This window comes from Neovison vison, chromosome 14, assembly GCF_020171115.1.
Source record: "Neovison vison isolate M4711 chromosome 14, ASM_NN_V1, whole genome shotgun sequence".
Classification (NCBI taxonomy): domain Eukaryota; kingdom Metazoa; phylum Chordata; class Mammalia; order Carnivora; family Mustelidae; genus Neogale; species Neogale vison.
Genome location: NC_058104.1, coordinates 9,280,858 through 9,301,088, shown reverse-complemented (window position 1 = coordinate 9,301,088; position 20,231 = coordinate 9,280,858). Strand labels below are relative to the sequence as shown.

Below are 20,231 nucleotides of genomic sequence, written 5' to 3'. Positions count from 1 at the left end.
CTAAGGACCCTATGACAGAAGAGCGACTGGATATTTTCTTACCTAAGTTGTTCTCTTCCATCTAGCAAAAGGGTCCTGGTTCTCAGAAACACAGCGTTCAAATCTGAGGTGAGCTATGATGCCTCTGCACCCCTCTGTCTCATCAGCCCTCATCGACCCCCCCAGCCTCATTTCTCCGTGCATCTGGGTGGGTCTCTCTCTACCACCCAGGTCATGCACCCCTCTAACGCACCCCATAAGTATGAACTGCATCCCCCACCAAATGAGAAAATTCAAACAGTCAAGGGCTGAGGGAGGTTGAACACAGAGTCCAGGGGGAGATAGAGACATAATTTTTAGAGGAAAAAATTGCAGTGCACAGTGAAATCAAGGAAAAGTCTGCGTGTGTGTGTGTGTGTGTGTGTGTGTGTGTTCTGCTTGAGGAGGTGGGCAGATAACCTGGAGGAGAAGCTGAATAAGAGAAGGGAGACAGGGCTGGAATAGACAGGGCTGGAATCGGGGAGGGAGGAGGGGATTCCCGGCCCTGGCCTGGTCTGCCTGGCTCCAGCCAAGCCGGCTGTTTCCTGCCCTCTGTGACCCCCCACCCCGGAGCAGGACCCAGGCAGGGCGGCGAGGAAGGGCAGGGGTGTGGGGAGCAGCACTTGTGGCAGGGAGATAAGTTCGCTGGGACAAGAGGTCACTGCGGGTCTTGGCTGTCCTCTCTGCGGGGTGAGCGGCCCTTGCCAGTCCCCCGCCCTGCCCCGGCCCCAAACTCTCAGGGCATCGAGGATTCCTCCTTCCCTCTCTCGGCAACTCAGGAACTCCAGACTCTGTCTCCCTTAAATTTCTGAGTCTAAACCCCTTCCTTCGGCTCTTCCCTGGCCGACTCCTGGCAGAGCCTTCCACCCATCCCGCTATCCACACTATAGGTACCCTGACCTGGAAGGGGGTTGGTGGGAGGAGCACTGCTTTCCTGGACCCTCCCCTCTAACTGATGGGGGGCGGCGGGGGAGGGAGGTGGCGGCAATGAGAGGAAGGGCCCTCCCAGACATCCCGGGGGCCCCCAGGAGCCAGACAGGAAACCGCCTCGGGAAAGACAGCGGCAGCCCCGGCCCAGCCCCAGGGGTCAGGACTTCGGCGGCCAGGAGCTCTCCCAGTGAGAGTGAAGATGGTGATTTGGGAATCCATCCAGACCCTTTACTCTCTCGGTCCCAGCTACCTTTTATTTATTCCTGCTTCCCTTTTTTCTATACTCCTCCCCATCTCAAACCAGTTGCCCCACTTCCCACATTTTCCTGCGCTATGTACCTAATGTTTGTTGAATGATTGTGTGAACGTTCGCTCCAGGGTCATCTAAGCTGGGGTCGCTGCCTCGGGGTACAACGCGCCACCCTCCATCCTCAAAAGTTTCCCCCAAACATGGTCCCCTGCGCCAACTGTGGGGTGGTGCGCGCATCCAGAAGTAGAATCCGAAGTCCGCGGGAAGGTTGGAGCGGGCTTCGAGGGCGCGGTGTACGTCTACGCGCACCTCCGGGAGGCCCTCGGTGCGGCTGGACGTGCTTCTCCGTGGCCTGCTGCGTTGCTAGGTTGGGACCTGCCCCGGGGGTCGTTGGGCCCCGGCCCCGACACGCGCAGACCCGGCCACCGTGCACGTCTGGGCGGTCCCCGGGCTCCGCGCCCGCCGCCCCTCCCCCTTCTCCAAACTTTCTCCCAACTTCCCGACCTGCTCCGCTCCGCGCCCCGCTCGGCTTCCCTCATGAATTATTCAGCAGCGCGCGCTCCAATCAGCGCGCCCCGGCCCCCACGCCGAGCCCGGGCTGGGGGAGGGGGGAGCTCCCCGCCCCCCCGCGCGCCCCTCCCTCCCCCGCCAGGCGCCGCCCGGCCCAGTCCCAACCCGGCCCAGCCCCGGCCCGCCCGGCCCCGCGCCGCAGTCTCCCTCCCTCCCGCTCCGTTCCCGCTCTGCTCCCACCCTCCGGCCGGCGCGGAGCGCACTCGGCCCGGCGGCGCGAGCAGCACCGCTCCGGGGAGGGGGGGAGACCGCGAGCGGCCGGCCCACCCCCCAGCCAGCCGGGGCGGGACCCCGAGGCCCCGGAGGGACCCCGACTCCAGCCACGTCTCGCTCTGCGCCCTCCCGGCGCAGCCAGTGCGAAGACGCCCCCCGCCCGCCCGCGCGCGCGGCGGGGACGCGGGGCCACACCTGGGTGCCGCCGCCCCTTGACGGTGCCGGGCGCGCCCGCATGGGCCCGCGCTGAGGGCCCCGACCGAGAGTCCCGCGCGGGGAGTCGGCGTCTGCCCTCTCGGGGGGGGTGGTTCAGACCTGGGGGGGCTAGTGCCCCCCAAACTCGGATCGGATCCAACCCGAGAGAGGCGGCGCCATGGAACTCCGGGCTCTGCTTTGCTGGGCTTCGCTCGCCGCCGCCTTAGAAGGTGAGTTTCCCAGGGGGCACCCCGGCACTCCAGGGGCCCCCAAAGTTGGGCCTCGAAGTGAAAGGGCCGGCCTCTCTGCCCGTAGCCCGGCACCCCAACCCTGAACACTTCGGACCAATAGTGCTAGACCGGGCGGGGGGCGGGGAGGAGGCGGCCCAGCGGGGAGTGGAGTTTTCTTTTGTTTGGGAAAGAGAAGGAGTGGAGCTCGGTCCGGGGATGTGCCCCTGCCCCGGCTTCCCAGACTCTTAGCCCTGATTCTGTACGCCCTTGGCAGCCTCGCCTTTTCTCCTTACTCCAATCTCTGGGAAGTTTCTATCCTTCTTCCCACCACTGCCAAACATGAGGAAACGTTTCTGGAGGAACTGCAGACAAGGCAGAACTTTGTGCTAGGCCAGAAAACTGCCCCCAACCCCCATTCCTCCGCGTTCACACCTTGATGCTGCAGCTCCCTGGGCCCCTGGCAGGCCGGCCACCATCTGTGCTAACTCTCCGGTCGCCCAGATCTCCCCCAAAGCCACTGCCTCTGCTGCAGTGAGGCCCTCTCCCTGGTTTCCCCAGGCTGCACCCCAGCCCTTTAAATGCTGTCTAGACCCCCAGCCCTGCCAGAGTCCGGCCTGAGTCCCTTTCTCCAGCCCTACCGGCCAGCAGAAACTGACCTTCACAGTCCCCGTGGCACCTGAACTTAGCCTAACTACAGATCTCTTTAAATTTCTGATTTTTCTGGGCCCCCCCCCAACATGTTTCTTCATCCCTCCTTTTTTTTAAGGAGGGGAGTCTTTTCCCTCCTTTCACCCCCTAGAGGGGGAGCCAAGAGCCCTATAAACCCTCCTCCCTCAGCCCTAATCTCCTCTCAATGAGCTGCCTCCTTACCCTCCTTCACTGCCTGGAATCAAAAGGGTCTCTGGGGGGGCTGCTGAGGAGGTGGGATCAAAGGCAGTTAGAAACCCCGCTTCCCTAGACTGGGCAGTGCTGCTCTGGGCCGGGGATCAAAGGCTGGGCATGGGGAGAGGAGACCCTTGGCTTGCTCGGAGATGGAAGCGGCAATTACTGGGAGGAAGGCCCGCAAAGTGGGGAGAGTCCCCCCACCACCTCCCCAGGGCAAAATATGGCAAAGGAGAAAGGGGGTCAGGCTTCCAGGCTGCTACCTAAGTGCTTTCCAAGCCCGAGGCCTGCGCTAAGCACTTTACATGTTCACCTTCCCAGCAGCCCTAAGGTGGGACGGATCGTTGCCCCCATTTTACAGATGGGGAAACTGAGACTTAAAGAGGTGTTAAGTAACCTGCCCATGGCTGCGTGTCCCTGTGAACGTGAAAAGCGGGAGGTGGAAAACAGAGGAGGGATGGCGACGGTCAGAAAAGGAGGTGGCCAAGGGGAGGGGAGAGGTGAGAGGCAGAAGAACTGACAGATGGAGGCTCTCTGAGCCCGAGAGATAGGAGGAGAGAAAGTGAGTCGCTCAGAGTGTGCGGAGGACAGCCCCGAAACAGACAGTGTGTGAATTGGAGACAGGAAAACACTATCCAGCCGGGAACAATGGAGGGTGGAGACGGCAGCCTCTATCCACCCCCTTCCCAGAACCCGGGCATCCTGTCCCCAGCGTGCCGGGCTGGCTCCTGCCACCCCCTGGGGGCCCAGGCCTCACCTCAGCCTGGCCGGGGTCCCTCCTGACCCTTAGAATATTACTTAGTCCTTGGGAGGAGGCTGCCCCACCCACCCACCTTCCCTTCCCTTTTCTCCCGCAGCCCCCACGGAGCAGCGGTGGGAGCTGGGAGCGAGGCTGGGGGAACCTGGTCCCAGGTGTGCTGCTGGCTCTCCTGGGGGGCCCCCCACATGGCACTGTCCTCCCTGGGGATTCCCCTGCCCTCCCTTCACGCTCCACTGCCAGGGGCTGTGATGTTTCTCCTAATCCCCCCTTCCGCCAGAGCCCCGCCCCTCCCTCGACGCCCCTCCCCTGAGACCAGAGCAGAGCCAGGTGTGTTCAACCCCTCCTTACACACACCCCTAAAATCTCCTCCCCTTTTCCTTCCCGTAACCAAATCCAGATGTGAGGCCTCTGCAGGCAGGGGCCAGGGCGGGAACCCAAGCGTCCTGGCCTCCAGCACTTCCTCCTCTGACAGCAGCGAGAGCTCTTGGCGGGGGGCCAGGGGGAGGGGGGCGGCAGGGCTGGGCATTGGGAGCTGAGTACCACCCTTGGGGATCTGAAGGACTGGAGGGTTTGGTCTGAAAAGGGGGTGTGGGCCTGGAAGAGGGGAGTGGGAAGCGGAGGATTTGGGTTGGGGGCAGGGACCGCGGAGTGGCGAGGAGGCAGGCCCTGGAAGGAGGGGATTACACACACACACACACACACACACACACAACCCCCCCCCTGCGGTGCCTACAGTTCTTTGCCCTCCTTGGGTCAGGCCAGGTCGTGGCTCTAGTTTAACCCTGTCTGAGCTGTTTGGCCTTCTTCCCCTCTCCTCAGGGCACAGCGGTTCTCAAACGCTTAGATCTGGGAGACCTGAGCAGGGGCAGCCCGGTGCCTGCCCATTGGGAGGGGTGGGGTAGGCACTCAGAAACAGCGATGAGAAAGGGGGCAGCAGAGGTCAGGGCTTGCCCCCCGGCCCTTCATCTCTCGGCGCAGTTCCACCAGCTTGGAGGATGCACCTGCCTCAGTCAGTTCCCAGGGATCTGGTCTTCCTACGCTGACTGTCTGTCCGTCTGTCTGTCTGTCTTAGAGACCCTATTGAACACAAAACTGGAAACTGCCGATCTGAAGTGGGTCACGTTCCCTCAGGTGGAGGGGCAGGTAAGAGCTGGGCCCAGAAGCCAGGGCTTGGAGGGACCCCCAAGGAGGGGGAAGGACGCGGGTGTGTGGGCGCTGGCTTGCTGGGCACGCCACCAGCCCCCCACATCCCAGCAGCCGGGGCAGATGTCCTCTGAGCCCTTGCTCTCAGCCCTGTCATAGGTCCCCTTCCTCTAGCCCCTCCTGGATCTGTGACAGACAGCCTCCCACCGACTCTCCCCCACCCCCGAGCTGACCCCCTTCTCCCCACAGTGGGAGGAGCTGAGCGGCCTGGATGAGGAACAGCACAGTGTGCGGACGTACGAGGTGTGCGACGTGCAGCGGGCGCCGGGCCTGGCCCACTGGCTGCGCACCGGCTGGGTCCCACGCCGAGGCGCCGTCCACGTGTACGCCACGCTCCGCTTCACCATGCTCGAGTGCCTCTCCCTGTCGCGGGCCGGGCGCTCTTGCAAGGAGACCTTCACTGTCTTCTACTTCGAGAGTGATGCTGACACGGCCACAGCCTTCACGCCAGCCTGGATGGAGAACCCCTACATCAAGGTACCCTGGCGCCCAGGGTGCCCCTCCCCGCCGGTCCACCTGGTCTAGGAGCAGTGGATGAGTTTCCAAGGCCCTACGCAGGGGCACTGGGGTCTGGAAGCAGGAGGCTGCAGTCCGGGGAGGGAAGAAGGTGCTCTGCTGCGTGGAGCAGTCACGAGTCTTGGGCAGGGCCCCCCCGGGGGCGGTCGTCTGGGCCACCCTCTGCCCTTCTCTGATCTGAGTACACCTTGTCCTTCAGACACCTCTCCTTAGTGTGAACTGATGCCTCACCCCAGAATGCCTTCTCCCCGGGTCTTCATCCTAATTCCTACTTGTCTTGAAAGCGTCAACTCCCGCAGGACATCCCTGCTATGGCGCCCGCCCTGGGGTCTCCCCTGTCATAGGTCCCATCATGCCTTTAACATACCTGTTTCTTGGGGCACCTGGGTGGCTCAGTGGGTTAAAGCCTCTGTCTTCGGCTCGGGTCATGATCCCGGGGTCCTGGGATCAAGCCCCGCATCGGGCTCTCTGCTCAGTGGGGAGCCTGCTTCCCTTCCTCTCTCTCTCCCTGCCTATCAAATAAATAAATAAAATCTTTAAGAAAAAAAAAAAGATTAAAAAAAATCCCATACCCGTTTCTTTCGTTTCGGTTCCCTTGGCTCCCAAGTGCAGGGCCTGGCCCAGAGTAGGTGTGGGATGAGTGACTCAACAGAAAGGGGGTGTGGGACAGAGGCTGGATGCAGTGTAGGAGCTGAGCAAGCCTTAATGGGTAACGTTGGGGTCTGCAGGAAAGGGTACCCTGGGAAAGGCTCTGGAACAGGAGCTAAGGTGCTCAGGGAGAGGGTGAGCTGGGAAGAGGGAAACAGTCCGCCTGCCCGGTCCGTGGGGAGTGGAGGACGGCGGCAACGAGTTTCTTCCCTCACCTGGCAGGTGGACACAGTGGCCGCCGAGCACCTGACCCGGAAGCGCCCTGGGGCCGAGGCAACCGGCAAGGTCAACGTCAAGACGCTGCGTCTGGGCCCACTCACCAAGGCTGGCTTCTACCTGGCCTTCCAGGACCAGGGAGCCTGCATGGCCCTGCTGTCCCTGCATCTCTTCTACAAGAAGTGTGCCCAGCTGACCGTGAACCTCACCCACTTCCCGGAGACCGTGCCTCGGGAGCTCGTGGTGCCCGTGGCAGGGAGCTGTGTGGCTGATGCCGTCCCCACCCCTGGCCCCAGCCCCAGCCTGTACTGCCGGGAGGATGGCCAGTGGGCTGAGCAGCCGGTCACGGGGTGCAGCTGTGCTGCGGGGTTCGAGGCCGTCGAGGGGAACACCCGGTGCAGAGGTGAGGGCTGGCGTCTTTCCTGGAAAGCTTGTCCGTCCACGCAGGGAGCGTCCTATACCCCACTCTTGGACCCACTTACATTGCTATTTGGAACATTCTAGGTTTTCAGGGGCACGCGGAGGGCCTGTTTTCAGAGCCCCAGCGTCGATCCGAGCTCTTGTGCCGTCTTTCTCCTAACTGTGCAACCGCTTTCTGGACACCGGGGCTGTTCTCAGGATGGGGGCGCTTTGCCGGGCTCTGGGGACCAAGGCACCATGGTCTCTATCTCTTGTTCATTGTGGGTTTCCCCTAACTCCCTAGTTCTGAATTCTGACTCAGATGTTTCTCTAGAGCAGGCGTTCAAAACCTGGGTTTTGTAGCTAGAACGTAAGAGGTCTGTGAACTTTCACAGAGAGGAAAAAATGACCTTATTGTCGCTCATTTCCACCTGAAATTGAAGGACAGTGACAGAGCCCAGCGGTCACAGCAGGATCTGAGACATGCGCATCCTTCGGATCGTGGCTATTTTCCTAGCCCGTTAGAGATGATGCCAAGATGCTCTTTTTGGCCTATCATGTCTTCAGTATTATGGCGGCCGCTTAGACCTGCCTCTCTTACCTTATCAATAAAGAAGTGCAGGGGCACCTGGGTGGCTCAGTGAGTTAAAGCCTCTGCCTTGGGCTCAGGTCATGATCTCGGAGTCCTGGGATCCAGCCCCGCATCGGGCTCTCTGCTCAGCAGGAAGCCTGCTTCTTCCTTTCCCGCTCCCTCTGCTTGTGTTCTCTCTCTCTCTCTCTCTCTCTTTGCGTCAAAGAAATAAATAAAATCTTAAAAAAAAAAAGTAAAATAAAATAAAAATATATTTTGAGCAGGGGTCTGTGGGTTTCACCAGACCGCCACAGGGTGTCCTGTGGTGGTGGGGGGGGTGGGGGTTGAGGTTAACAAGGCTTAGAATCCCTGATCTGAACGGAGGGTCTCTTTCTTCTCTTAGACGTTTGGGTTCCGACCTCTTCCCTCCCTGCGCCCCACTTTGCATCCCGTGCAACCGTGGGAGCAGCTGAATGTTCCTGACGCTAAATGTTCTTGATGCTGAATGTTCTTGACGTCCGCGGTGTTTTCCAGCCTGTACCCAAGGCACCTTCAAGCCCTTGTCTGGCGAGGGGTCCTGCCAGCCGTGTCCAGCCAACAGCCACTCCAACACCATTGGCTCCTCCACCTGCCAGTGCCGCAATGGGTACTTCCGGGCCCGCACGGACTTCCGGGGTGCCCCCTGTACCAGTGAGTGTCGGGTGACCCCTCAGGTGGTGGTGGGGGGGACGTCCGGTGAGGACTCCTGGGTGCCCCGCTGTCCGTCCCCGATGATCGGGTCAGCCTCTGACGCCCTGCTGTCCCGCAGCGCCACCCTCTGCCCCAAGAAGCGTGGTTCCCCGTCTGAACGGCTCCTCCCTGCGCCTGGAGTGGAGTGCCCCCCTCGAGTCTGGGGGCCGAGAGGATCTCACCTACGCGCTGCGCTGCCGGGAGTGCCGCCCTGGGGGGTCCTGTACCCCCTGCGGAGGAGACCTGACCTTCGACCCTGGCCCCCGGGACCTTGTGGAGCCCTGGGTGGCGGTACGCGGGCTGCGTCCAGATTTCACCTATACCTTTGAGGTCACCGCCTTGAACGGGGTGTCCTCCTTAGCCACCGGGCCGGTTCCGTTTGAGGCTGTGAATGTCACCACTGACCGTGAGGGTGAGATGGGGAGCCAGTGGCCTGCCAGGAGGGAGGTGGGCAGCCTACAGGGCTGAAGGGGAAGAGACAGTGGCGGGGGGCCCTGGGGTCGCTGGGAAGCACGGAAGGTCAGGCTGAGAGGCAGACAGAAGAGTGAAAAGAGGTGCAGACGTCAGGATGGGCAGAGAGGGCCAGAGGGAGCTCTTGAAACAGCCGAGACAAGCGTAGCCAGCAGAGGCAGAGCTAGGAAAGATCAGGGCCAGACGTGCCATGTGCAAATACCCTCTCCCTCACAGTACCACCCCCCGTGTCAGACATCCGGGTGACACGGTCGTCACCCAGCAGCTTGAGCCTGGCGTGGGCCGTTCCCCGGGCACCCAGTGGGGCCGTGCTGGACTACGAGGTCAAGTACCACGAGAAGGTGAGGCTGGGGCGGCACCCTCGGGGTTTGGGATTGACAGTGGGACAAGTTCCGTGGGCTGGCTAAATTCTGGGCCCCTGTGAGGTGGTTTTTTGTGTTTGTTTGTTGAAGATCTTATTTATTTATTTATTTGACAGACAAATCACAAGTAGGCAGAGAGGTATGCAGTGGGGAGTGTTGAGGGGGAAGCAGTAGGCTCCCCTCGGAGCAGAGAGCCTGACGCGGGGCTCGATCCCAGGACCCTGGGATCATGATCTGAGCCAAAGACAGAGGCTTTAACTCACTGAGCCACCCAGGTGCCCCCCTGAGAGGTGTTTGAAGTCCACCTGGGCCGGGTACTAGCTGTGTGACCTTGGGCCAGCCCCTTGGCTTCTCAGAGTTCAACATCCCCAGTATTAAAACGGTGACAGTAAGGGTACCAGTCCCGCAGAACTGCGGAAGGGATTCAATGCTATAATGAAAGCCCAACAGCCAGCAGGCGTCACCTGCCACACGGTGGCACCAGGATGCAAGTCTTGGGGGTACAGGGTCGGCGGGGGGTGGGCTGGGAGAGGTGGGAAGAGCAGTGGAAACCGGGGGGCCCTGGCTTACGGCTGACCCCTCCTCCCCCTGGACAGGGCACCGAGGGCCCCAGCAGCGTGCGGTTCCTGAAGACATCGGAAAACCGGGCTGAGCTGCGGGGGCTGAAACGGGGGGCCAGCTACCTGGTCCAGGTGCGAGCACGCTCCGAGGCCGGCTACGGGCCCTTCGGCCAGGAGCACCACAGCCAGACCCAGCTGGACGGTGAGCCTTGGGGGTGGGGGCAGGGCATGGGCAGGGGCGCTGCCCCTCCGTCGCGCAGGAGGCCTTTCCTCTGCCCTTGGAGGACCCCTAAAGTCACATTCCCACACTCCCCTCTGTCAGCCACGGGGCCTTTTGGCCTAGTGAGGGGAGCATCGGCTGCAGAAGCCAAAACCAACAGCTGGGAGGGAAAGCCTGCCCAGTGGCGTTCCAGCTGTGTGGCTCTCAGCAGAAGCCCAACCCTACAGCCCCTTCTCTCCTCCCCAGTTGGAGATACCACAAGGTCTCTCTCCCAAGGGCTCCAAAGACTAACTGAGGTGACACCTGTTCTTTTTTTTTTTTTTTTTTTTTAAAGATTTTTTTAAAAATCTTACTTACTCGAGAGGGAGAGCGAGCATAAGCAGAGGGAGGAACAGAGCCCCTGCTGAGCAGGAAGCCCACTGATCCCAGGACACTGAGATCATGACCTGAGCTGAAGGCAGATGCTTAACTCCCGAGCCACCCAGGTGCCCCAACACCCGCTGGCCGTAGTACGCTTGTTGGCCCAGTGGCTTTCTAAACCTTTCTGCAGTCTGAGACACACCGTACGACTCACCCTTTAAAGAGAGTACCGTTCAGTGGCTTTTGGCCTGTCCCAAGCTGAGCAGCCATCGCCACAATAAATTGTAGAACGTTTTGGCTTCCAAAAAGAGACACCCCTTCAATCACCCCCAGCCCCCGGCAAATACTGCCTTACTTTGGTCTCTGTGGCTTTGCCCATTCTGGACATCACACAAATGGGAGCCTCTTGTGACCAGGTTCTTCCTCACTCGGCACAGGGTCCACATGGTCTGTCCATGTTGGGGTGTGTAGTCCACACCGTTTACGGCTAGAAGTAGTCCATTGTATGGCTCTAGTGTGTTCTCTTCATCCATTCATCTGTTGACGGACCTCTGGGTTATTTCCACATTTTGACTGCAGACATTGTCGTTTTTAGCCCCTGGGGCCTCCTGTGGCCACCAGGATTTATAACTGAACACAGTGAAACCCGCTGTCGCCGTAACGGGGTTGGGAAACTTCCTCCTTTTCCCGGAGGGACTTCATGCAGGAGCCCGCACCGGCGGAAAGCAATTTGGAAACCGTGGTGCTTTCCCGCACCTGCCCCACCGCGGGGGGCCTGTTCTCAGGGGAACACAACTCGTGCCTTGAGGCTGGTGTGGGGTCCCCGGGGCCCGTCGGCTTCTTCTGATCACAGCTTTTCTCCCCCAGAGAACGAGAACTGGCGGGAGCAGCTGGCCCTGATCGCAGGCACGGCCGTCGTGGGTGTGGTGCTGGTCCTGGTGGTCATTGTCATTGCCGTTCTCTGCCTCAGGTGAGCACTCTGGGGCACCCGGAGGCCCTTGGGAGGAGGGCGGGTGTAGACCGCCCCCTGCCCTCTTGCTGCCGCGGAGCCTCCCTCCGTGCCCCAGGATAGTTGTTTTCTCTTGGAAGCTTCTCTGATCCCCGCTCCTCCTCCCCCTCCTCGCCTTACCCTGTCCCGTCCCTCTGGAAACACAGAGATGGGTGATTCCATTTACCTTTTCTTTCCCATCGGCCTCAGGAAGCAGAGCAGCGGAAGGGAAGCGGAGTACTCGGACAAACATGGGCAGTATCTCATCGGGCACGGTGGGTAGGCCTATGCCGAGGGACACAGGGCTGGGGCAGGGCCCAGAATCGGGCCTCGGAGTGCAGGGGAGGTTGTCTCTCGGTTAACGGGACCCCGCGTGTGGTTCCTCAGGTACTAAGGTCTACATTGACCCCTTCACTTACGAAGACCCCAATGAGGCTGTACGGGAATTTGCAAAGGAGATCGATGTCTCCTACGTCAAGATCGAGGAGGTGATCGGCGCAGGTGAGAGGGAGGTGGGTGCGGGGGGAGTACGGGGAAGGGGGTGCACCCTTCCACCAGCGGGCAGAGGAGGGCTGACCCTCAGCATCCTTCCCGAAGGCGAGTTTGGCGAGGTGTGCCGGGGGCGGCTCAAGGCCCCGGGGAAGAAGGAGAGCTGTGTGGCCATCAAGACCCTGAAAGGTGGCTACACGGAGCGGCAGCGGCGGGAGTTCCTAAGTGAGGCCTCCATCATGGGCCAGTTCGAGCACCCCAACATCATCCGTCTGGAGGGCGTGGTCACCAACAGCGTGCCCGTCATGATCCTCACCGAGTTCATGGAGAACGGCGCCCTGGACTCCTTCCTGCGGGTGAGCCCCCTGCACACCCACCCCTGGGGCCCCGCCCTCCCCTGGCACAGCCAAGGAGCTCAGAACCAGGACGGATGCTGGGGTGCACGTCACACCCCCTGTGCTCCTCGTCCTCCCTCTAGGACAGCTGGAGTTTCTGGCACCGGCCTTTCCTGCGGCCATGAGTGGAAATGGCCCATCTGTGGGGCTGGCGGGCCTGGGATTTGGAGGGGTGGTCATTTGTCCCCTTGACAAGTACTTCCTGAGCACCCTCTGGTGCTTCAGCCACTGTCCTTACATCCTGGGAATCAAGCCATGGACATCTCTGCTCTTGACAGTGTAACAGAGGAGACAAGTCACCAAACAAGCTTTGATTTTTATTGATTTGTTTTTTTTAAGATTTTATTTATTCATTTGACAGACAGAGATCACAAGTAGGCAGAGAGGCAGGTAGACAGAGAAGGAGAAGCAGGCTCCCCACTGACCAGAGAGCCTGGTGTGGGGCTCCATCCCAGGACCCTGAGATGATGACTTGAGCCGAAAGCAGAGGCTTTAACCCATTGAGCCACCCAGGCACCCCGTAAACAAGCTTTTAACAAACAGTTTGGGGAAGTGGCTTGAGATGCTGGGCAGGAGCGTATTTTGTCACTTGAACAGGTTTTCCTGGGTATTATTTTTTTTTCCACATTACTATACATCCTTTTTTAAAAAAATCAAAAACGTTGTCCTGCAGAGCAAAATGACATTGCATTTAACAGAAGTACGACTTTTCCGTGGGATCATTCAGTCCCCAGTCACATTTCCTTGGCTGTCCCCCCACGTGTCTCTTCCTCCCGGTTTCTGCAAACCAGGATCCAGTTCCAGATCAAGCATGGGACCCAGTGGTCATTTCTTTGAGTCTCTTGGACATCCAGGAACAATCCCTTGTTAGGACACTGACCTGCTGAAAAGCTGGGCCTCTGAACCCCTTGAATGTGTCGCCCTCTAGATCGATTGGCTTTTTCCCTGTGGGGTTGGTTAACGTTTCTCTAGTTAGGAGAAGCTAGATCTAATGTTTGATAAGTCCAAAAATCAATATCCGTGGCCAGCCTACATCGGGGTGCTGTGTGCCTCGCACAGCACCCCATCGGAGACAGGCTTCCTGGCTGTCAGGAGAGGTGCCAAGGCAGGCCCCGGTAGTGTGATGACAGCGGACCCTCTACCGTCAACACAATGGTCTGTTCCGTTGGTACCAGAAAAAGGCCCGGTTGCCTGGAGGGGGAGGGGATTTATGATAGAAGAACCGACCTTTGTGTGGCTGGGAAAGAGCCAACCACGAACAGATGGAGGAGAAGCATGTTGGGGGAACCAGAGTGGACAGGTTGAACGGCAGAAAGGTCAAGGGCACCTGGGTGGCTCAGTTGGCAAAGTGTATGCCTTTGGCGCAGATCGTGATCCCCGGGTCTGGGATCGAGCCCCGTATCGGGCTCTCCACTTAGCAGGGAGTCTGCTTCTCCTTCTGCCTCTGCGCCTCCCTGTGCTCATGCGCACTTGTACACTCTCTAATATATAAGTAAATAGTCTTTAAGAGCAAAACAAAAGGCAGAAAGGCCAGTAAATGGGACCCCTGGGTGGCTCAGTGGGTTAAAGCCTCTGCCTCTGGCTCAGGTCAGGATCCCGGGGTCCTGGGATCGAGCCCCACATCAGGTTCTTTGCTCAGCAGGGAGCCTGCTTCCCCCTCTCTCTGCCTGCCTCTCTGCTTACTTGTGATCTCTCTCTCTCTGCCTGCCTCTCTGCCTACTTGTGATCTCTCTCTCTCTGTCAAATAAATAAAGGAAGGAAGAAAGGCCAGTAAAACTGGCCTGAGCAGAGGAACAGTGGTACATTTCGATGTACATAGTGGTCAGACCCCATAAGCCTTGTGCCCTTAAGGAATTTGGATTTGATTAGAAGTTCAGGGGGTTGCCAAGGGATTTCAGCTGGAGAGGGGTGATTTCAGGAGCTCCATTTGGTGGTGCTGGGGACGAAGAGCCAGGAGCCAGTGGGAAGACTTGCAGTCCTTCGGGGTATGAGGGTTGTAGAGGGAAAGTGGCTGCATTCGGAACATGTTTTGGAGGCAGAACCTGTTGCTGGATTTTAAGTGACTGGTAAGGGGGTGAGGAATCACAGACTCCAGGGTCTGCCCTGAGCATCCGGCCAGCGGTGTTTCCACAAGCTGAGATTCAAGGCCTCGGGTAGGTGCAGGCTTGGAGGATGGATTCAGGATTCAGGTTTTGTACTCTGTCCCTCACCCTGCTTGGGTCCTCTGGGTGCTTCCTGAACCCAGAGTATGGGATTCTTTCACTGTGACTGGCTAGCTTATCTGGTGAGAGCAGACTCTGTCAAGGTCAAGGTCAAGCTTTCGGTCTTGGTTTTGGGGCTGTGGTCATTGATCACACCCCGTCTTTCACTGCTCTTGGAAGCTACACACAGCTGGTCCAGGAGGACTGAGCAAGTTTGCTCTGGGTTGGCCCCGATGCGTCTGCGCCTGTAGACGGGTAGCTCCGGGCACATTCCGACTGTCCAAACTGTTGCTGCCCTATAGCCCATAAAACGAACATACCAGTTCATAAGCATTTGTTGAGTACGCCCTGGATGTAGAGCTCCTTGCTAGAGTAAATAGAAGAAAATGTTAACATAATCTCTCTCTCTTATTTTTTTTTGGACATTTCCGAGGTGCTCGTGTGACTATCTTTTTTTTTTTTTTTTTTAAGAATTTATTTATTTATTTGAGAGACAGAGATCACAAGTAGGCAGAGAGGCAGGCAGAGACGGGGGAAGCAGGCTCCCCGCCAAGCAGAGAGCCCGAAGCGGGGCTCGATCCAGGACCCTGCGATCATGAACCGAGCCGAAGGCAGAGGCTTAACCCACTGAGCCAATGGTCCTCTCTTTACACCAATTACCCCAACATAATCTCTTTACAACAAATTTTTTTTTTTTTTTTAAGATTTATTTATTTATTTATTTGAGAGAGTGTGCATGAGCGAGAGCAGTTGGAGGGGAGGGGCAGAGGCAGGGAGAGAGAGGCAGACTCAGCAGACTCTGGGCTGAGCCTGGAGTCCCTCCCGGGGCTGGATCTCACGACCTTGAGATCGTCGCCTGAGCTAAAATCAAGAGTCCGACCCCTAACTGAGCCACCCAGGCGCCCCTCCTCAGAATCTTAAGCATCGTGTCACGTTAGTGCAGCGAGAGCTGAGGGAGCTCAGGAAGGGTAAGAGAAGGGAAAAGGGCTTGCCTGGGACGTCAGCAGGCCTGCCATGCACGGGAACACGAATGAGGTGGGTCTACGAGTGGCAGATCGGGTTCAGAGCACGGAGGGCAGAGGGGAGGGCAGGTGAGCGGTCCTGACCTTGCCCTCTCCCTTGTCCAATCTCCAGCTGAACGATGGGCAGTTCACCGTCATCCAGCTGGTGGGTATGCTGCGGGGCATCGCCTCGGGCATGCGCTACCTTGCTGAGATGAGCTACGTCCACCGAGACCTGGCCGCCCGCAACATCCTGGTCAACAGCAACCTCGTCTGCAAGGTGTCGGACTTCGGGCTTTCCCGGTTCCTGGAGGAGAACTCTTCTGATCCCACCTACACGAGCTCTCTGGTGAGGCCAGGGGACCCGCGTCTGAACTCGGTTCTTAGGGCCAGGTGGGCAAGGTGGGGAGGTGGAGGGGTTGACAGTTCTGGTTCAGGGACCAGATGTAGGCACAGACTGTGGAGGGAGCGGGCGGTCAGCTTAGGGAACCCGACTTCCAGTGTCCAGGAAAAGAACAGAGTTAATGGGGTGCCTGGGTGTCTCAGTGGGTTAAGCCTCTGCCTTCGGCTCAGGTCATGATCTCAGGGTCCTGGGATCAAGCCCCGCATCGGGCTCTCTACTCGGCAGGGAGCTGCTTCTTCCTTTCTCTCTCTCTGCTTGCCTCTGCCTCTTGTGATCTCTTGTCTGTCAAATAAATAAATAAAATCTTTAAAAAAAAAAAAAAAGAAAAAGAACAGAGTTAAGGAGCTGTGTGTCTGAGTCCCAGCAAGAAAGGGAGCCTGGGGGAAAGGCAGAGGTGGGGGCAGGATGCCTGGGTCCATTGAGTCCCTTAGCTCACCTTTTCTTCTTGCATCTTTAGGGCGGAAAGATTCCCATCCGATGGACAGCCCCCGAGGCCATTGCCTTCCGGAAGTTCACATCTGCTAGTGACGCCTGGAGCTACGGAATTGTGATGTGGGAGGTCATGTCATTTGGGGAACGACCGTACTGGGACATGAGCAATCAGGATGTAAGTGTTCCTTGGTCCTACGGAGCTTTTCTGGAATGTTCTCTCACGGTGGGGGGGGGTAAATGGGGTATTGGGGGGAGTGGGGTCCCCAGAGAGCTCATCACTGTTGGGTCATTGAGGGAGGCACAAAGTAGAGTTGATCTTTGTATCCAGGACTTGGATACAGCACGTCTGGTCACAGAAGGACACGGAGAAGGAGGGCAGGGTTGGGAAGTTACTCATCTAGATCTTGGCCCAGGAGTCACTGGGGCATCAAACCAGTGACTCGCCAGCTCCGACCTCGGCGAGGAGGACCCTGAATGTGCCATTCTCCGGGCCTGTGGCACCTGTCCCAGCATCTGCTGAGTCACCACCTTCTGGGGGTCGTCTGGCATCCTTGTTCTCCCGGGAGATCCTCACCCAGTGCGTGTGCCTGTCATTCCAGGTGATTAATGCCATTGAGCAGGACTACCGGCTGCCCCCGCCCCCAGACTGCCCCACATCCCTGCACCAGCTCATGCTGGACTGTTGGCAGAAGGACCGGAATGCACGGCCCCGCTTCCCCCAGGTGGTCAGCGCCCTTGACAAGATGATCCGGAACCCGGCCAGTCTCAAAATTGTGGCCAGGGAGAACAGCGGGTGAGGCCCCCAGAGGGTAGGCCTCCTTCCCACACTCTGCCACCACCTGAGAACCACCCCACCCTCCCCCTCAGAAGTGTCCAGCCCTCTGGTGGTATGTGGGATGGTCCATTGTCCTCGTCTGTGGCTCAAAGCCCCCACCCTGACAGAGCCCCAGAACTCAGCACACCGCTCCCCACCCTTGCCTTCCAGGGCCTCACACCCGCTCCTGGACCAGCGGCAGCCTCACTACTCCGCTTTTAGCTCGGTGGGTGAGTGGCTTCGAGCCATCAAGATGGGACGCTACGAAGAAAGTTTTGCAGCCGCTGGCTTTGGCTCCTTCGAACTGGTCAGCCAGATCTCTGCTGAGTAAGTCGTGGCAGGGGCTGGGGGTGGCGGCTGAGATCCAGGCAGTCTCAAGGCACCTGGGGACCAGAATCGGGCCTGCCAGTTTAGTGGGGACCTTTGCAGGCAACTCTGTCATCCAGAGTACCCCGAAGTAGCAGCTCTGGGGACTGAGGACCCAGGGGCCCACCTCACTCCCTTGAGCCACCTCAGCCCCTGGCCATCTTGCTCTTATCCTGCCCTGTGTATCTCTCCTTGTGCATCTATCTACATTCCAGACCCTGCTCTCACATTAACAAAGTGTCAGCTCTGGCTGCTTTCCCACCCATAAAAGGAGAAGGTTGGACAGGGTTTTGGAGACCATTTCCAGCATTAATGTTAAATGGTTTTATGGTTCCAACGCCTCCCCGGCCCTATGTCCCCCTAGTTGGCCTCTCTGGTTCTCTGCCTCTCAGCCTGCGCATTTCCTTCCCAGGCTTTCTTTGCAGCCCAGGTTTGAATAACACAGGGAAGGAAGAGAAATCTGGAACCGGAGGGCGGGAGGCAGTCTCCCAGTGGGGCAGACCATGCCCCTACCGCCCTGACTTGTTCCAGCGACGCCCTGACCCAGGTCCCTGCTCTCCATTTCCCACCTCTGCTGTTTTCCCTTATCTCGGGCTCCAGGCCTCAGGATGGGGGGCGGGGGGGGGGGCAGCTCGTTTTCGCTCCGCCCCGCCCCTTCCTCCCCACCCCCTCTTCCTCTTTGGGGCTTTTTCCTTCTGACTTCTCTTTTCTCCTCTAGAGAAATCTGTGCAGCCTCTTCCCCCACCGTCATCTTGTTCGCTTTTCTCTCTTTCATTCCAACCCCTTCGCTGATTCTCTGCCTTTTCCTAATCCTTGCTGGAGCCCCAAGCTGCAGCAGGACAAGCTCCCGTCTCTGGCCAGCCCTGCTGCGCCCCTCCACTGCAGCTGCGCAGAAGGACTGCTTCCAGCTCCTAAAACCTCTGGAACTGCCGGCAACTATTGGCAACTGCTGACGCGTACCCCTCCCCTGTCGGCCTTTCTGATTGGCTGACATTCCAGAGGCGGGGCCTGGTATCTAGCGCTAAGACAACCTCCCTGGGAGCCCTGTTGCCTCACCTAGCTCTCTTCCTCCTTCCCCAGGGACCTGCTCCGAATTGGAGTCACTCTGGCGGGGCACCAGAAGAAAATCCTGGCCAGTGTCCAGCACATGAAGTCCCAGGCCAAGCCTGGAACCCCAGGCGGGTCGGCAGCACCAGCCCCCCAGTACTGACCTGCACCTGCTTATCTGCCCCACGGCTCTGGAGCGGCAGGAACTTCCCAGCTGGGGACACAGCTCCCCTTCTTCCTGGGCAGAGCCGGATAGAGGACCCAAGAGGTCACCATACCTGGGCCCCACTGGATTGCACTTTGAACCCATGGGGGGTGGTGGGGGGTGGTGGGCGGAGCCGGCAATTTGGAGAGACAGGATTTAAGGATTCTGTCATAGGAGTGTAGAAATCATCACGTGCCCCCCAGGCGGGAAGCCCTTCCCTCAGGATTGGGTGTGACCAGAGGGAAAAGGAAGCGCCTCTAATCTGCCAGCTTCCCAGGGGTGGTTGGGCTCGATTCCCACAGCCTCCCTCTGATCCCCAGTTAGGGCCCCCCCCCATGTCCCTCCTCACCTCCAAGGGCCAGTGCACTTGCCCTGCAGACCAAAGAGAAGAGGGTGACTAGCCTGAGAGCTCAGAGTGGAGCGCGCCGCGTCTCGGCGGGAGGCGGGAAGGGGCGTCGTGGACTAGTGACCAAATCATTGGACACGGATGTCCCCGACCTTGCTGCTGTCTTCCCGAACTCAGTTTTCCCTTGTAAATGCCCCTCCCCCATCTGCTGCCTTCATATTGAAGGTTTTCGAGTTTTAATTTTTTTTGTTTTGGTCTTATTTTTCCTCCTCCCCCCCCCCACACCCGTTTTTTGTCGTTGTTCCTTGTTTTGTTTTTCTCCTGTCCTTGTCATAACTATCTGTGTTGGGGTGGGGAGGGCCTGTTTTATTATTGCCTCCTTTGCCCCGGGGTGAAACGGACTCATTGTCGTGTCTGTTTCCGGAATAGTGCCTTGGTCCCGCCACAACTCCCAGACACCTTCCTGCCCCCACGGAGCCCCAAGCTGTGTCCATGAGGGAGTGTGGGGGGCGGGGGTGAGGTGGTGGTGGAAACCAGAGACAGACACCGGTGCTTGGAGGGATTCTTAAATTATATTTAAAACTTTTTTTTTTTTTGTATAAATAAAAGAAAATGGGAAGCGTTGCAGTCCTGGAGGTGATTGGGAGTGGGGGATGGACTAGGTTTCTGCGGAGAATGGGGCCTGGGTATGGAGGAGGGGTCGAAGGGCTGGAGACAGGGCTGTGGGGGGCTGTGGGCTTGGTTCCCAGTCCCAGGGTGTGTTTGAGGTGGTGGGGTGGGGGCAGTGGGAGATGAGTCATTGGCAGCTGCTTCTAACGGCTCCAGATGGCTCTGCCAAGAGCCTGGGGCACCTCCGGGGTGGGGCTGCCCCCTCCCTCCCTGGCCCAGTTCTCTAGCGTTTGGGAGGGGGCCAGGGGAAGCCTTGAGCTTACAGCCCTGCCCTACAGACCCCGATGGGGGAGTGGGGGGCATTGGCTGGGGTGGGGGTCCACTCAGATGGAGACAGATGTGGGCCAGATGTGGACAGCTGGGGTTGGTTTAGAGGCAATGGGGGGGGAAAGGCTGCATGGGCTGTGGGGGAGGGGCAGAGAGCTGGTATGAGGGATGTGGACCCCCCACGGGTGTACACACACACACTCTCACACACACTCGCTCTGGGCTGAGTCTTGGGAAGACAATTCCCTCTTTCAAGATGCTGCCCAGGCAGGTTCTCCCAGCCTCTTGGGAAGGGGAGGGGAAAC

At 58.9% G+C, this 20,231-nt stretch overlaps 1 protein-coding gene across 1 annotated transcript; it reads left to right on the top strand.

Annotated features, from left to right (window-relative positions):
* Positions 1-1,933: 1,933 nt before the first annotated feature.
* EPHB4 (EPH receptor B4) lies at positions 1,934-19,614 on the top strand. Its single transcript, XM_044232534.1, has 17 exons — positions 1,934-2,406; positions 5,121-5,191; positions 5,441-5,728; positions 6,638-7,034; positions 8,136-8,291; positions 8,410-8,742; positions 9,018-9,142; positions 9,760-9,925; positions 11,171-11,273; positions 11,502-11,566; positions 11,679-11,792; positions 11,889-12,136; positions 15,511-15,726; positions 16,238-16,387; positions 16,812-17,005; positions 17,198-17,353; positions 18,473-19,614. The coding sequence occupies exons 1-17, from the start codon at positions 2,355-2,357 to the stop codon at positions 18,600-18,602; spliced, it is 2,964 nt and encodes a 987-aa protein (XP_044088469.1). The 5' UTR covers positions 1,934-2,354; the 3' UTR covers positions 18,603-19,614.
* Positions 19,615-20,231: the final 617 nt, after the last annotated feature.

Bases quoted from the DNA above. Each gene is read 5' to 3' on its own strand.
- EPHB4 (XM_044232534.1), top strand. From the start codon at position 2,355: ATGGAACTCCGGGCTCTGCTTTGCTGGGCTTCGCTCGCCGCCGCCTTA. The intron at 5,192-5,440 runs GTAAGAGCTGGG...TTCTCCCCACAG, and splicing joins TCCCTCAGGTGGAGGGGCAG to TGGGAGGAGCTGAGCGGCCT. The intron at 11,793-11,888 runs GTGAGAGGGAGG...TCCTTCCCGAAG, and splicing joins CGAGGAGGTGATCGGCGCAG to GCGAGTTTGGCGAGGTGTGC.